At 46.3% G+C, this 13,814-nt stretch overlaps 6 protein-coding genes across 6 annotated transcripts; 3 read left to right on the top strand and 3 right to left on the bottom strand.

Moving 5' to 3' along the window:
• Positions 1–1,319: 1,319 nt before the first annotated feature.
• Positions 1,320–2,890, top strand: N7477_006448 (uncharacterized protein; the record flags this gene model as incomplete). Its single annotated transcript, XM_056968111.1, has 5 exons — positions 1,320–1,815; positions 1,876–1,962; positions 2,015–2,206; positions 2,260–2,597; positions 2,786–2,890. The coding sequence occupies 5 exons, from the start codon at positions 1,320–1,322 to the stop codon at positions 2,888–2,890; spliced, it is 1,218 nt and encodes a 405-aa protein (XP_056820907.1).
• A 466-nt stretch (positions 2,891–3,356) lies between these two features.
• N7477_006447 (uncharacterized protein) lies at positions 3,357–4,387 on the bottom strand (the record flags this gene model as incomplete). The annotated part of the gene is made up of 2 exons (XM_056968110.1): positions 3,357–4,204; positions 4,273–4,387. 2 exons carry the CDS (start codon positions 4,385–4,387, stop codon positions 3,357–3,359), a joined length of 963 nt encoding a protein of 320 aa, XP_056820906.1.
• Positions 4,388–5,834: 1,447 nt separating this feature from the next.
• On the bottom strand, positions 5,835–6,665 carry N7477_006446 (alpha/beta fold hydrolase; the record flags this gene model as incomplete). Its single annotated transcript, XM_056968109.1, has 1 exon — positions 5,835–6,665. One exon carries the CDS (start codon positions 6,663–6,665, stop codon positions 5,835–5,837), a length of 831 nt encoding a protein of 276 aa, XP_056820905.1.
• A 3,170-nt stretch (positions 6,666–9,835) lies between these two features.
• Positions 9,836–10,249, top strand: N7477_006445 (uncharacterized protein; the record flags this gene model as incomplete). Its single annotated transcript, XM_056968108.1, has 1 exon — positions 9,836–10,249. One exon carries the CDS (start codon positions 9,836–9,838, stop codon positions 10,247–10,249), a length of 414 nt encoding a protein of 137 aa, XP_056820904.1.
• A 663-nt stretch (positions 10,250–10,912) lies between these two features.
• Positions 10,913–11,277, bottom strand: N7477_006444 (uncharacterized protein; the record flags this gene model as incomplete). The annotated part of the gene is made up of 2 exons (XM_056968107.1): positions 10,913–11,172; positions 11,256–11,277. The coding sequence occupies 2 exons, from the start codon at positions 11,275–11,277 to the stop codon at positions 10,913–10,915; spliced, it is 282 nt and encodes a 93-aa protein (XP_056820903.1).
• Positions 11,278–12,942: 1,665 nt separating this feature from the next.
• N7477_006443 (CVNH domain-containing protein) lies at positions 12,943–13,352 on the top strand (the record flags this gene model as incomplete). The annotated part of the gene is made up of 2 exons (XM_056968106.1): positions 12,943–13,087; positions 13,150–13,352. The coding sequence occupies 2 exons, from the start codon at positions 12,943–12,945 to the stop codon at positions 13,350–13,352; spliced, it is 348 nt and encodes a 115-aa protein (XP_056820902.1).
• Positions 13,353–13,814: the final 462 nt, after the last annotated feature.

Genomic DNA, 13,814 nt, shown 5'->3' with positions numbered 1-13,814 from the left:
GAGGCGCTCCGCATTATTTAAACGGCTTCATACCGTGGCGCGAAGGGGGTATCAAAGCATCCGGCTTGGTTTGCGTAGAGCTCGTTCTCGCTTAGGTTCGTGGGAAGACTTAAAAGTGAATGATAGAGAAACACGCCACGTTGGTTCATCGCGTGTATCTCACAGGAAAGCGAGCCCCTTGCGGAGAAAGTGACATCGCTCCTGATTCTGCGCCTGATGGTTTGAAGCATGTCGGAGGATACCGTCTTTTGGACAATCTAGGGAATTAGCGCACGTCCTTGCGGAGTCGATGGATTAGTTTACCCTGAGGATTTGAGTAGCTTCTTGGACCCCTTGGACCCCTTGGACCTCTTGTGGTTAACCTCAAACGGCGCACTGCGAGGCAATCGAAAGGATATGCAGGCGACCATGGTGCAAAAAGGTGATGGAGCTGATGGAGCGAGTCAGAAGAAAGACCACAACCCCACTATCAAAGCTAGTGAAGCCACATTTCGGCCTTGGTGCCTTCATCCCTATGTCTACATCTAGCCATGGACTGAGTCATGCAACGACTCCGTCCTGAAATCTTCTGCCCCAAGCCGTGCGATCCGAATCCAAACCCCGGTCGGGCGATATCCAAATTGCAAATTTCTACTCTGTTTACCGTGCGGTCAGCGGTCAGCGGTCAGCGGTCAGTCCTGGAGCAAATAGGGTGATATATCGTGATACATTGTGATACATCGAAAACTTTGGACAGAATGCTCCCGAGGGCTGTTGACAAATCCAAGCATCCAGGATGCCCCTTGAATGGAGTATCGATGTGATTTCATTCCGAAAGAGTGACACGACCAATCTGTCGAGACAGGTAGCATCTGGAGGCTCGTGGCAGAGCTCAATCACAGCTGCACGTCAATGCCCATTCTTGAGTTAAGCCCATCTCCGACACTGTTTCAACAAGGCAATAGCAGCCTGCCATGACCAGAAGCCACATTCCATAGGTGAAAAGGCTTCTCACATTCTGGACGATGCAGCTATAATGTGGGGCTTGTTTTGATCGAGTCCGACGGACTTTGTTCGCTTGCTGGGCATTAAACACAACTCGGGTCGCAAAGCCCAGTCATCGCAGATAACCCCCCCATACCCATGATCAATAGTCGATTTCGGGTGCATTGCAAAGCAAGGATCCCACAACTTTATAATTGTGAAAAAAATTCCGATGTGATCCATCTTTCTTAAGAGGCATCTCAGCCCTGTACATTCTCCGAATTTTTCTCTCTGTTGATTGCCACAAATGCGCCAGTCTTGTCTCTACACCTGCCTGCAACTGCACCATCGTCACCATGGGTGCCCCAGCACCTCAAGGTGTTGCCACCACACTATCCGTTGATGGCCTCATTGCCGTAACATGGACGGGTGCTGCTCTGGGCATTCTATTCACTGGTATCCGAATCGGAATCCGGTTAATGACGATGAAGCGCTTATTGGCGGATGATTATTTTGTACTCTTAGCGTTGGGCTTCCTCATTGCAAATGCTGTGTTGCAGACCTTGCAGGCACCGCATCTCTATTACATGGCCCTCGATGTGACGGGACCCGATATTATGTACCACGGTACTCTCTACACATATTACGAGTTCGCTATCATTGGTGTTTTTTGGTCTGTTCTTTGGGCAATCAAGGGGTCATTCCTTGCGCTATTCTGGATTATCTCGGACGGTCTGCCTCATTATCGTCGAGCATGGTGGGCGACTACAATCATTGCAATCATCGCTTACATCGGATGTTGGCTTGCGTCAGTGTTTACGTGCCATCCAGCATCCACCTATTTCCAATTCGGTGTGTACTACGCTCTACTGTGGCGGGATTCTCGATTTAGACTTTGCTTACATTCCACAGGGAAATGTGTGAAGCCGATTGACCAAGAGGGATCTGTCATCTCAATCTGTTACAGTACAGCGGTGGATATTATCACAGACTTGTTGAGTATGACCAAATAGTCCGGCATGATAGAGTTAGAGCTAACGTGAGGCCGCAGTTATGTCGCTCCCGCTTCGCATCCTTTGGAACGCGAGGATCAATGCGAAGCAAAAGGTTGGCTTAGTGATTGTCTTCTCACTCGGGTTCATTGTTATCGCCGCGGCAATTGTTCGAGCGATCGAAATCTCCGGCAAAGCATACTCCGACCAAGCAGCCTTGGCTATTTGGAGTATCGCCGAATCATCAATATGTGAGTCAATTTCCTGCTCTGAACGCTGAGTAAAAAATTGATTACAAAAAAAGCGGTTATCGTCGGCTGCCTTCCACCTTTCAAAACCTTGATCTCGAGCAAGACTGGCACGGGCTCCTATGCCTACGGCTCTTCTAAATTCAATCCAAATTCCTATAATCGCAATCTTTCAGCGAGGACTACCAAGCGCTCCCACACTACCAGCTGGAGCGATGTTGAGCTACCATTACAAGATCGCAGCACATATCAACTTCCGGGTAATGAGATCTATGAACAAAATGACGTACATATCATAGGAGGACAAGCCCAGATGGCCATGCAACCAAGGAATTCACAGGGCAGTGCCCACGAAGATGATTTCAAAGGGGACATCAAGATGGTGAAAGAGTTTGTAAGTTGATCGATCCACAATCGGTGTTTCGTACAAGTCGATCTAATGTTCGCTGGCATAGAGCGTTGTCTCCTGTTGATTGCCCATCTCGCCAATCTGATTCCTTGTAAATTATTAATAGAGTAATGTAATACAAGAATTCATCTTCCTTGTGCTCTTCATTGTAGACTTCCGTTGATGAATGACAGCACTTCTCGGCTGCCTCCCGTGATGAGAAGTTTCTGGCTACATTCTTTGCACTGTATCAAGTTTTGCCTACTATCACTGACTTGACATCAGCAAATAACCGCTGAAAGAATCCTGATTTTTCACTAGATCAACACTCAGCCTGAATCCTAACCAGACGCATAATTTTGCTTCTTTTCAGCAATTCGTTTGCTCGTCCGTCTATTCTCGATGTGTTGCAGATCCAAAGTCGGTGATCGCTCTTTCATAATTGTAACTGCTGCATATCATTTGCGCATGTAATGTCTTGTCATCAGCTGAACCATTGACTGTTTGTACGCTGCTGACCCCTGTGATCCGACCGCCTCGCTCGCATGTGAAGATGAAATTCAAAAATCAGACCACAATGGTTATCGGCGAAAAGTCATTCTGAATTGTTGCCGTTCTTACCTGCTAGTCAACAGATGAATCATTGTTTCTTATACGGGGAATTCCCAGGGTCGGGTCATTTATGAATCACTTTGGTCGTTCTATTCAAACACAACAGACATTGTGTATCGGGTGCTCCAATAGAAACACGCCACAACAAGACATTCAAAGGGACGCTTTCGCAAGTTCTTTTTCCGTCCATTCCCAGAGACGCTTGCCCATATCTTCGCTCTTTGCATAGCAGTTGTGCTGTTTGAGATTGCCAACAGGCACGTAATACGCGCCATTCACGAGATCATTCTTCTTCGCGCCGACAGCAGCCCACAGCTGATTGCGTGCTCCATCCGGGACTGAAGTTCCCACCATACCAATCGCCCTGGTTCCCAGAGCAAGGAAAGCCGAACGTCCGCTCATCGAGTTGTACAGATCCGTCAAGATGATACCAGGGTGGACAGACACCGACGTGATAGACGGATACCGTCTCGCGAGCTCGGCAGCGAAGAGAATGTTTGCAGCCTTGGAAGCTCCGTACCTAGTATTGGTATTCACCTTCTTCAGTTTCTCCTGATCTAGGATTGTCTCAAAGTCCGGAGCAAGATTATGCCCCACCGAAGAGAGTGACACAACACGAACATCGGAGCCAGGCTCCTCCGCAGTACGAAGCAACGTAGGCAATAACAATTTTGTCAAAAGGAAATGCCCCGTGTGGTTGGTGCCGAGTTGAATTTCGTGGCCTAATTCCGTTTCACCGGGAGGCAGCGCCATTACACCCGCATTCAGGAGCAGGATGTCCAGCCGTTGAGACTGGGCCTTGAATTGCTCGGCTGCATTTTGAATGGACTTGATGGATGTCAAGTCCAACGGGATCCAGCTGACCTCAACATTTGCAACGGATGATTTGATTGAAGCAATGGCGTCGGTCGCCTTAGACTCCGACCGGGCGCCGAGGAAGATTTTTTCCGGGTTGTGTTTTGCGAGTTGGAGGATCGACTCCTTGCCCAGACCCGCGTTTCCTATGATTCTGTTAGATCACCACACTCGTGCTATTCATGCGGTCTTGCAGGCTATGAGTTTGGCCTACCTCCTGTGACTAGAATGACCTTTCCCGACAAATCGGGAATATCCTGGTCCGGTACAAAATTGACTCCACCAACATAATTCAGTGGGTTCAGATTTGCTATCATAAAGCTTGCCATATTTTCGAAAAGCTCCGGGTGCTATATCGAGGCTTAGGATTTGTTCAAACTTAAGGTATCATTGGTGTTCGGTCGTTAATCAGGGGAGGCGGCGAGGCTATAACATATCAAGGGGGGAAAAGCGAAGGGTTCGGGACAATTATCTCTCCGTCTACTTTGAATGTCGAAGAAAGATCTTCACATGTATCTCAAAATTGGAAAGGAAAGGGAATGGATAGACCTCGGGAGATGGCCTGTGATCGCCGTCGTCTTTCCTGAGCTTCAAGATTTATCACAAAAAGTCTCTTCGTGCTGGTGAACCATTTGCGGACTCAGGATCAGCAAAAAAAACCTTTAAAATTCATTCTTGAGATTCAATGCGAAACCTCTAGGTTTGATCATCTTTGATCCAATGAGCATATGATCCAGCCTTGGCGAGTCGATGATTACTGGCTTCAAGCTGATGATGTAGGAATTCATGCAGTACTGGGCGTTCCAGAGGTGCTATGAGACTTTGGATCCGGAAGCAATCTCTGCGCGGGCCATCATTCTCGCCAATGTGTATTCCATTCTTCAAGGCTGTATTCTATATACTCATATGTCAACACTGAGCATGGATTCTTCCAGGCCAATGCGTATCAGTATGTGTAGTGCAAAAGTGTAGAATTCCCTTCTCGGTCGACTGGCTCGCAGGCTGCCCGTGACGGCTAAGCTGTGACTGCTACATTTTCCAGAATGAACTCAGAGCTTGTTTTCTCTCAGAAAGAGAAAGGACAATTTCCGATGTAAAGGAAGCTGCTACCAGCTCAGAATCATGCATTAGTCGCTGCACTGCCATTTTGATTGAGCGGCAATTCTGGGATCATGATGACAAAGCGGCAATGCTTTGTCATCACATCAGGTTATGCATCAGCTTTAATACCTAATGATGGACAAGCATAAGAATGTATATCTGCAGCTGATATAACGATTCTTGTTTGTGTTAATTCAGGCTTTATTACCTTATTAGCTGCCTCTAGCATTCTGAATTAACCTTCTTCTAAATCACGTTCAAGTTGCTGTGTCCTGGTGGTTTGACGCCACGTTATGGAAGATAACACACCAAATCTGTGTCAGAACCGATTTCAAACTACCAAGCGTGCCACCAGGTAAATTTGGGGTGTTGAACTTAAATTTCGGTATCGGTGTTCTTCTTCCCTAAGACTAAAAAGATCTTTTATAGTGTTTTACTCACCTTGTCTACGAAATTTGAGAAAGTGTATGGTCCCAGAGCGCATATCAAAATTGATGGAAATAATTACATCAGGTAAGATGTCAAAGTATAGGATTTGGGTGAGAAGGACACTTCAAATGGCGTTACAATTGGCTTCCGTTCACGCCCATTCTACCATCACCTACTTTTGCGGTCCACCTTTTGTAATAATGAACCGAGGGAATACTCTTGACAAGCTCTTGGTATTGCTTCATCCTATGACTTGAGGAATGCAAGCAAGTCCTCGTTCACTTCATCGACATTGATGTTATGAATTGCATGAGATCCCCACGGGTAGACCTTGAGCTTGCCCTGAGGCAGAAGCTTCACTGACTTAGCAGCCGCGGCCTGGAAGGGCACAATCTGGTCGTCATCACCATGAAGAACAAGCACGGGAATGTCAATCTTCTTGAGGTCTTCGGTAAAATCAGTTTCCGAGAAATCCTTGATCGAATCGTACGTTGTTTTAAAGCTCGAGTTCATGCCCTGCTGCCACCAACTCCGAATTTGACCTTCGCTCTTCTTGGCACCGGGTCTATTAAAACCAAAGAAGGGACCACTGGGCACATCCAAAAAGAACTGCGCACGATCTTTGTGCATAGCTTCTCTGAAGGAATCAAAGACGGACTTGTCTAGTCCTTCGGCATTTGCGCCGGTTTTCAACATCAGAGGCGGCACCGCGCCCACGAGGACGGCTTTCTTCACGCGGCTTGTGCCGTGCTTGCCAAGGAAATGAGTGACTTCGCCTCCGCCGTGTGAATGGCCGACCATCATAGCATCCTTGACATTGAGATACTCGAATAGCTCCTTGAGATCGTCGACGAAGGTATCCATGTTGCCACCGTGCCAAGTCTGCGTTGAGCGTCCGTGACCACGTCGATCATGAGCAACGACTCGATAGCCATGATCAGCGAGGAAAACCATTTGATTCTCCCAGTTGTCGCTGCTCAACGGCCAACCATGCGAGAAAGTAACGATTGGACCCTTGGGGTTGCCCCAATCCTTGTAAAAAAGCTCGGCTCCGTCGCGAAGTTTGAGATGAGGCATTTTTCCAGAATGAATTATCGCTCCCAGTGTTAAAAACTGAGATATTGAGGAGTTTCGCGGTACTCTTTTATACCGGTCGCGACCCTCCATATGCTGCAAGTCAAAGACGTCATATAAATAGTATCAAAAGCACCCTCGTGTTAGCGAAGGGCTTGGCTCACCTCAGTGTGGTCCGGGCGGGTAAGCCGGAGAGATTCCAATTCAAATTTATCTTTGACTGCGCGCGCCATCCTTAGCGAAATTCATATGGCCATTCTCTTGGTTTTTTCTAGGCAGACAATGAGTGTTTAGACCCTGAATACGAACATATTGACATCATAGAAAAAAGCCTTATCTTCCAGGGGACAACACCAAGAGGAAACACTTCCAGACGTTAGTCGACACCCGTGCTGACTATACGCGCTAATGCGCCTGTCTCATATCTATGCCTTATCTATACATGCAGAAGTGCATGACAAGATAAAAATACGAGAGCTGCCGCTCTAAACTAGACAAGGACGTCCACATCGTTGATGACAGTCACTTCCAGCCTGTAGAAAAAGTAAGCGTGGTGCCAACCTCTCCCAAGAATAGCTCTGAGATATCATGGATTGGCAGAATATGCCCGAACAAGTCGACCTCGTGGCTCTGCTTGCATTGCTTGCGACATGGACAAGAAGACTGATGACTCACTTGATAGAAAGTCGGTCTGTGCTCCCAATCTCTTCCCCTGGAACTTCCAACATTACACAGGGGAGTTCAAATGCGGGGGACAAAATGTGGATCGTAGGACAAACCCAATTGGCTTTGGCAGGTAAATTGTTTTCGTCGCCTCGCACACGTCAATAGTAGCCGGCTAACGGCAAAAGGCCGATTTCTGATATTGTCGCATATTGATGAACGTGGAGACGGCTCTGCCTTGTTGAAATTCATATTCTGTTTGTTCATAAGTTGATTGTCGGTTCCAGACATCATGCCGAAAGGTGCCAATATCAATGAGATCAAAGGTCGGCTTGCTTTGCTCAATGGTGCGTCTGGAGAGTGACGACAAACATTGCCCAGCAGGGAAGAGTCGAGTGATATCTTCATGGTTTCTTCAACTATTGGCTCTGCGTGTGCTCGTGAATTTCGACCCAGAAACTGCAACTTGCGCTCACGTATTCTTCCAGCTTGAGAAATATGCACGGTTTTGCCTCGTTAGCATCACTTTTAATATCAATTCTTAGAACCCAATCTCGGAAACGTGACTGATCTTGACAGACTTTGAGGCGTTTGTAGCCTATTTAGCCTACTTCTCCCATGGCATCAATTCATCACTCTTATACATATATCCATCTTTCAGTCATCCTCTCGGACAGTTATGAAGGTAAACAATTGGCCAAACGCTGCCTCACGAATCAGCACGTTGAAAGCGATGCTCGATTTCGTTGAAGCATCATGGTTTCCCATGGTCGTGGGTGGCTTCTTAACATCGAGATTACAATCCTGGGGCGAAAATTCCTTGCCGAGGCTGGGGACACGGCGCGAGACCCAATTGACGCGCGATGCCACACTTAAGCTCATCAAGAAGTACTTCAGATATCTGTCGTGTGCCATTCTTATCACATACGACCATAGGGTGTGGAGAACAGGGCTTCCCGTCCGCTCAGCCGTACTTAAGCCACACGCCGGCAGGTTAGTAGTTGGGTGGGTGACCACCAGCGAATCCCTGCTGTTGTATGTTTTTATTGTTTTGTTCTAGCTCTGTACCTCGAAATAATGTCTACCTTCTTTTTGCCTGAGCGACTCATGTGTGGTCCAGTAATTAAGTGGTTAGTGTTGCCTCTTCGCGGATGAAATTAACCGTAGCCTAGACATGATCCCATTCTTAGATTATTTTCTTTTGTAGATAAACAAGACGGATGAGTTTGGTGAGCGTCATACCCGAACAATGATCCTGCAACACTCCGCTGGTTGTTCAAAAACAAGGGCCTGCGAGGACAAGTCCTGGCGACGGAGATGTCTATTGCAACTATGATGTATCTTGAAGGCGCCCATGAAGTTGTGCCCCTTGCAAATTTCTGAAAACCACTCTGGGGGCCTTGTAATGAGAAGCAATCGTTTCGAAACATCAGGCTTATATCGGCACATTTGAGACGAATACGATCACGAACAGAAAGTGCAGCAGATGACTGTTCGTGAGAAAGCTTTGATGCTTAGGAGGACCAGCTATGGGCCGCGAAATATTGACTACCTTGCTTTTTAAGAAGCAATATGTTTTCCATTATTTGTTAAACTCCACTGTTTGTCGATTCCTGTTCTGTGGTACTTATTGATGTGTATTTTCAGTCTTTCATGTTGCTTCTATTGAATCATGCAATTCAAACCCCGTTCTGTCCAAGTAGACAAAAACCAAGACTTTCAGCCGATGCTAAACCTTAGAGGAAATCTGCAACTTGGGCATCAATATCAACCGTAGAAATATGGAAATTATAAATAACTCCGAAAATTCAATGGGCAACGGGGAAGTGTCTAGTTAGCTAAGTATACACGCCCATGACCAGGCCATCAGACGCAGGCTATAATGGTCAGCGTCATACTCATCACATCAGCACATTCTTCCGGCTATCAGAGACAGTGAACAGATTCAAATTCATATAAGAGAGCTCCGTATTTGAAAGAGAGTGGCAAAAATCTACTGAGGTTGAATTCAAGCAGTGAGAAAGTATTAGAAACAGGAGCGGGGGGGATCTTTCCAGCAGATGTCGAACCACTTCAAGATGAGAACCACCTGATCTCGGCCGAGTCTCTGTATTGTGGTTGAACCTCGTACAACTGAACGTGACCATGTGTGGTTGAGGTTTGGGTGGCTATATGACCCGGGACACATCTAGAGGAGTCTGGCCTGCCTTCCTACCAAGGTTCATCGCCTCTGTGACAGGAACATAGTCGCATGTTCGGTCTCAATACGCGCGGTAGTGAGAAAGTAGATAAAGCTATATATATCTAGACCACCAGTGATTTAATCTAGAGTTGCACATCCATGAAACTTTTTGGGTTGAAAATCGCTACCATCGTGAAAGCATACTCCACCCGTTTTCTTGACAAAGAAGCGCCTTGCTGACGCAACAGGTATTAAACCCGAAGGAAACAAATATACTATGTTCTCATGAATAAGTGTTTCAAAGGACAGATGGTTTCTTGCCTATGACATGGCCGCTGGTCAAAATCAAATTTATCGCATGTGCGCGAGAAAGCTCGAGCGGGTTCTCTCCAAGCAGGACTGCGATCTTCGCATCTTGGTTGGGCACTCCAACATGCTATCTAGTCTTACACCGGAGCTTATCATGGAAGATGAATATGACTATGATGAGTTCGGAGACTCCAATGCCGACAATAACAACTGCAACTCTGGGGCAGATAGGGATGTTTTCGCATGTCCGGAACACGTTCAAGCTCTCCTCCCCATGCTCTATGAAGTCTCTGTGACTGAGAAAGAGCTTCCCTCGGAGGAGAGTGAGGATTCCTGCGAAGAACAGCAATATGTCATTGAGAAATCTCGTATTGTTACGCATCCAGCCTTGCAATGTCGCCCGCGGGATCCTGGACCTTTTTTTGAATTATGATCTCCTTTTCAAACTATCTCAATCACAGTCACAAATCAGCACTTAGGCTACGTGTGAAAATGGTTCCTTACAAGTAATTTTCACGTTAAAAACTTGGGCAGTAATTGTGAATTCGAAAATCCACAGTGTAAAGCACTTCCCTCAGTGGACGGGAAGCGCCGCTGAGCAGCATTCCGACCCCTTACCCGTGGTACCATCTTGGAGTCATGGCATCACAAATCGCTTAGTAAGATTTACTTTTTCGTTCTCGCATTCGGTCGCTTTGATGAAGCTTTTCGGTTAAGGTCTTTTCTCTACCTTGCAGAATGGTTCTACGCTGCCATTCTAGCCGGGCTAATATCATAGTATACTGTACAGAACTTTCATTCGTCGTAGTATAGTAGAACAAATCGGGTTGCCGGTTTGCGGTTCTGATTCTCATCTTGGGAATCCCTGAGATGCGACCGCCTCTTGCTCTCTGTTAGTCTCTTTTGTCCCCCTTTCAAGGTGGCATTTTCGTGATTTTGTGTACGTCCGAGGGCATCAGCCAAAACCGCCCAAATCGAACAATTTATAATATATTGTTGGCCTAGTTATAAACCTTAAATTGCCTCGAAGACCCGAAAGCAACCCTTAAAGCAGTTATAGGACTAGCATATTGCTTCCGCTCCGCAACTGAGAGCGTCAACCTTCCGATACCATTGCAGAGGTCAATGCTGTCAGCTTCTTGCTACTCCCTTCGGGACCCAGCTCAACCGAGGAGAACGGGTTGGGATGGGATGTCCATCGGCATCTAACATCGACGATAGTTATTGTGAGTGCCCTCAGCAGCGACATCACGCCCTCGTGGACGATTTGCTCGTCTTTCGCCTTTTGGAAAACCACTCCCTCTTGAGCCGAAGCAGCAGTGCCAGCGGATGCGAAGAGAAAGAGAAACTCTCGTCCTATTTTATTGAAAGGGGTTCTCCATTGGATATAAAGTGCTCGTCCCCCTTGTTTTGCTTACTTACTATGCGTGAAAATATACTTAGGCTGTGGCTGGTAGTCATATAGAGCTCTCGGTACTTCCGCGTTTTGTTATAGCCGAATAGACCTAGAGCACATCCTCAAGCAACATGGTCCGCGCACTGAGCAATGAAATATTCGGGTGATCACTCTGAGTAACGTGAAACAGAAATTTCAATATCTCAATCCACAAGAAGGAGGCCACCAAAGCTGTGGGACAATGACTGCCTCAAAAGTAGCTACATCCCCCAAGATGCTTCATGTTAGGTAGACAATATGTTGACCAGAAAAGTGACTATGCGGGTCCAGTCTGAATTTTACTCTAGAAGCTGTTTACAATGACAAGAATTAATTTCAGCGACTGCCACTGGGTCATTGGAAAGTTCAAGGTCTTGTAGATTTAAAGTTCTGCCGCCTTGAATCGGGCAGGCATTTGCTTCTGGCTATCAGCATTACATGTCATACTATGTTCCCGTGACTCGACTACTGATACTTATTGTACTCCCGAGTTTTATAGCTATAAAAGCGTGTTCCTCCTGCAATATCTCCAAGCCCTTTTTAGTCATAGCCCTTAACTGAACAGATCTGGGAGACTGAGAGCAGTTTTTGGGAATTTAGGTAGGGTAGATGCGATGCTATAACATACGACCCGGAAGGTAAGATAAAAGGGAATAGCGTATGATGCAAAGTTTGAATTTTTGGGATACTCGAAGAGATACAAAACGTGGAATTATTGACTCACACCCACCTCAAAATATACGTGAGACAAACCTACCAGACTACGAGCTATACGCTTCTGGTGTAGAGTTCAAATACGTATCACGGTAAATATAAGGAGATCCACCTCAGCGTCACATTGAATGTGAGACCAAATACGTGGACTAGCAGAAACAGGTCTCTCGGGCCAACTATGTAGTTCCTATAAGTTGTTAGAGGAATCTTCTGTACCTATTTCGTATCTGATAAGATCAGGACATTGATAAAATTTTAGGGATAAAGAGAAGCTTGGTACATCGGCAACGGCCGATGAGGTCTGGTTTATTCAAGGAGGCTCCCTTTCAGATTTAACGTACAATTTGAGGATATCATGCCTTTGCCAACCGAAGTTGAAAAGGAAAAAAAAGGAATGAGATCAAAACATACAACAGCAGGGATTCGCTGGTGGTCACCCACCCAACTACTAACCTGCCGGCGTGTGGCTTAAGTACGGCTGAGCGGACGGGAAGCCCTGTTCTCCACACCCTATGGTCGTATGTACTTAAATTCTACAAAATGTGTCTTGTATTTAAAATCACTACATGCTTCCTCATCTCGCACGGAACCCTTCTTCGCCTAATACTTGTGACCCCAGGCTTTCGTTGTTGCATCTGCATCATTTAGATATCTCAAGGAGCGAATGATTGCGCTCAGTGGGTCTACATGTTGGTTTTGCCATTGTTATCGGTGCCGCTGCCCGTGTCTTCACCGCCAGCCATCCCAGTGGCAAATATATCCAAGAAGGGGTTGGGTCATCTGCCATCAACATTCGGAAGGAAACACGTCATGTTGAAGTAGATGATGTAGGAAGACTCGCCATCTCGCCACACGAGCCACCGTATTATCCAGATCACTGCAATTGTAAAAGACTTCATTTTCTTGTTCATACTTCATATCACAAGTATTCCCGCAGCCAGCAATTGCACAGTTCTCTTAACATCCACTAAGCTAAAATGTTCAATAAAACTGCCTGCGACGCTCACCTGAAACTGGACCATACGCCAGGTTCAACTTACTTGGTGGCTATTTGCAACAATGAGGAGGGTGCTGGAGTTGAGGACGATATTCTTCTTGATAAGCACCTTGGGAACAAAGATGGTCAGTGGTGCCTAGATGCTTTGCGATTGTTCGAACTAAGACTTATCACAAATAAATACCAGGACACTTCGATTGGAATAGCTCAGGCTTCAGCACGGGCGCACGAAACATAAGCCTCTCTACTGAAGGTCCAGAGCATATCCCTATCCTCCATTCCGAGCTCAGAGACTCGTCTGGAAAATTCATCCCGAATGATCTCAATTTGGCTACACATATTGCAAATGTTGATGGCAAGCTCGTATTCAGGGCTGAAGAGATGTCATGAGACTATTGCATCATTCGAATCGTCGCGAAAGGAAAAGTCGAGTATGATAAGTACAAAATGTTATTATGGATGTCTTCAGGCACGGTCGCTTTCATCGCACGCACCCGTAGCAGTCTCCTTTTGCCAGTTACCTTCAACACATAGACTCAAAATATTCACAAAGTACCATAGCTTATTACTTCACAAAGTACCATAGCTTATTACCTCTTCATGGTACGTGGGGTAGATCCAAAATCGTGATGTCATGTGTTACTCAAGAAGTCTATTACTGTTTTTGAGAGGACAAATTGATGTCCGGCCCCTGGAAACGGTGTGGCAACACTTCATCTCTTTTTATCTCAGAAACGACCTGTTCATAATGGTGGTTTCATTCAATATGAGAAACTTCATCTCAAGGAAGTCATGCACACTAGCAACAAAGACTACTCTCTCCACTCAGACCCACAATCTGTGCGCAGCACG

The sequence above is a fragment of the Penicillium maclennaniae genome, assembly GCF_028827695.1.
Source record: "Penicillium maclennaniae strain IBT 15551 chromosome Unknown utg000006l:1.0-2513246.0:1.0-2515036.0, whole genome shotgun sequence".
In the NCBI taxonomy this organism is placed as follows: Eukaryota; Fungi; Ascomycota; class Eurotiomycetes; order Eurotiales; family Aspergillaceae; genus Penicillium; species Penicillium maclennaniae.
The sequence above is the reverse complement of the archived record's forward strand: the minus strand, read 5'-3'. Positions and strand labels throughout refer to the sequence as shown.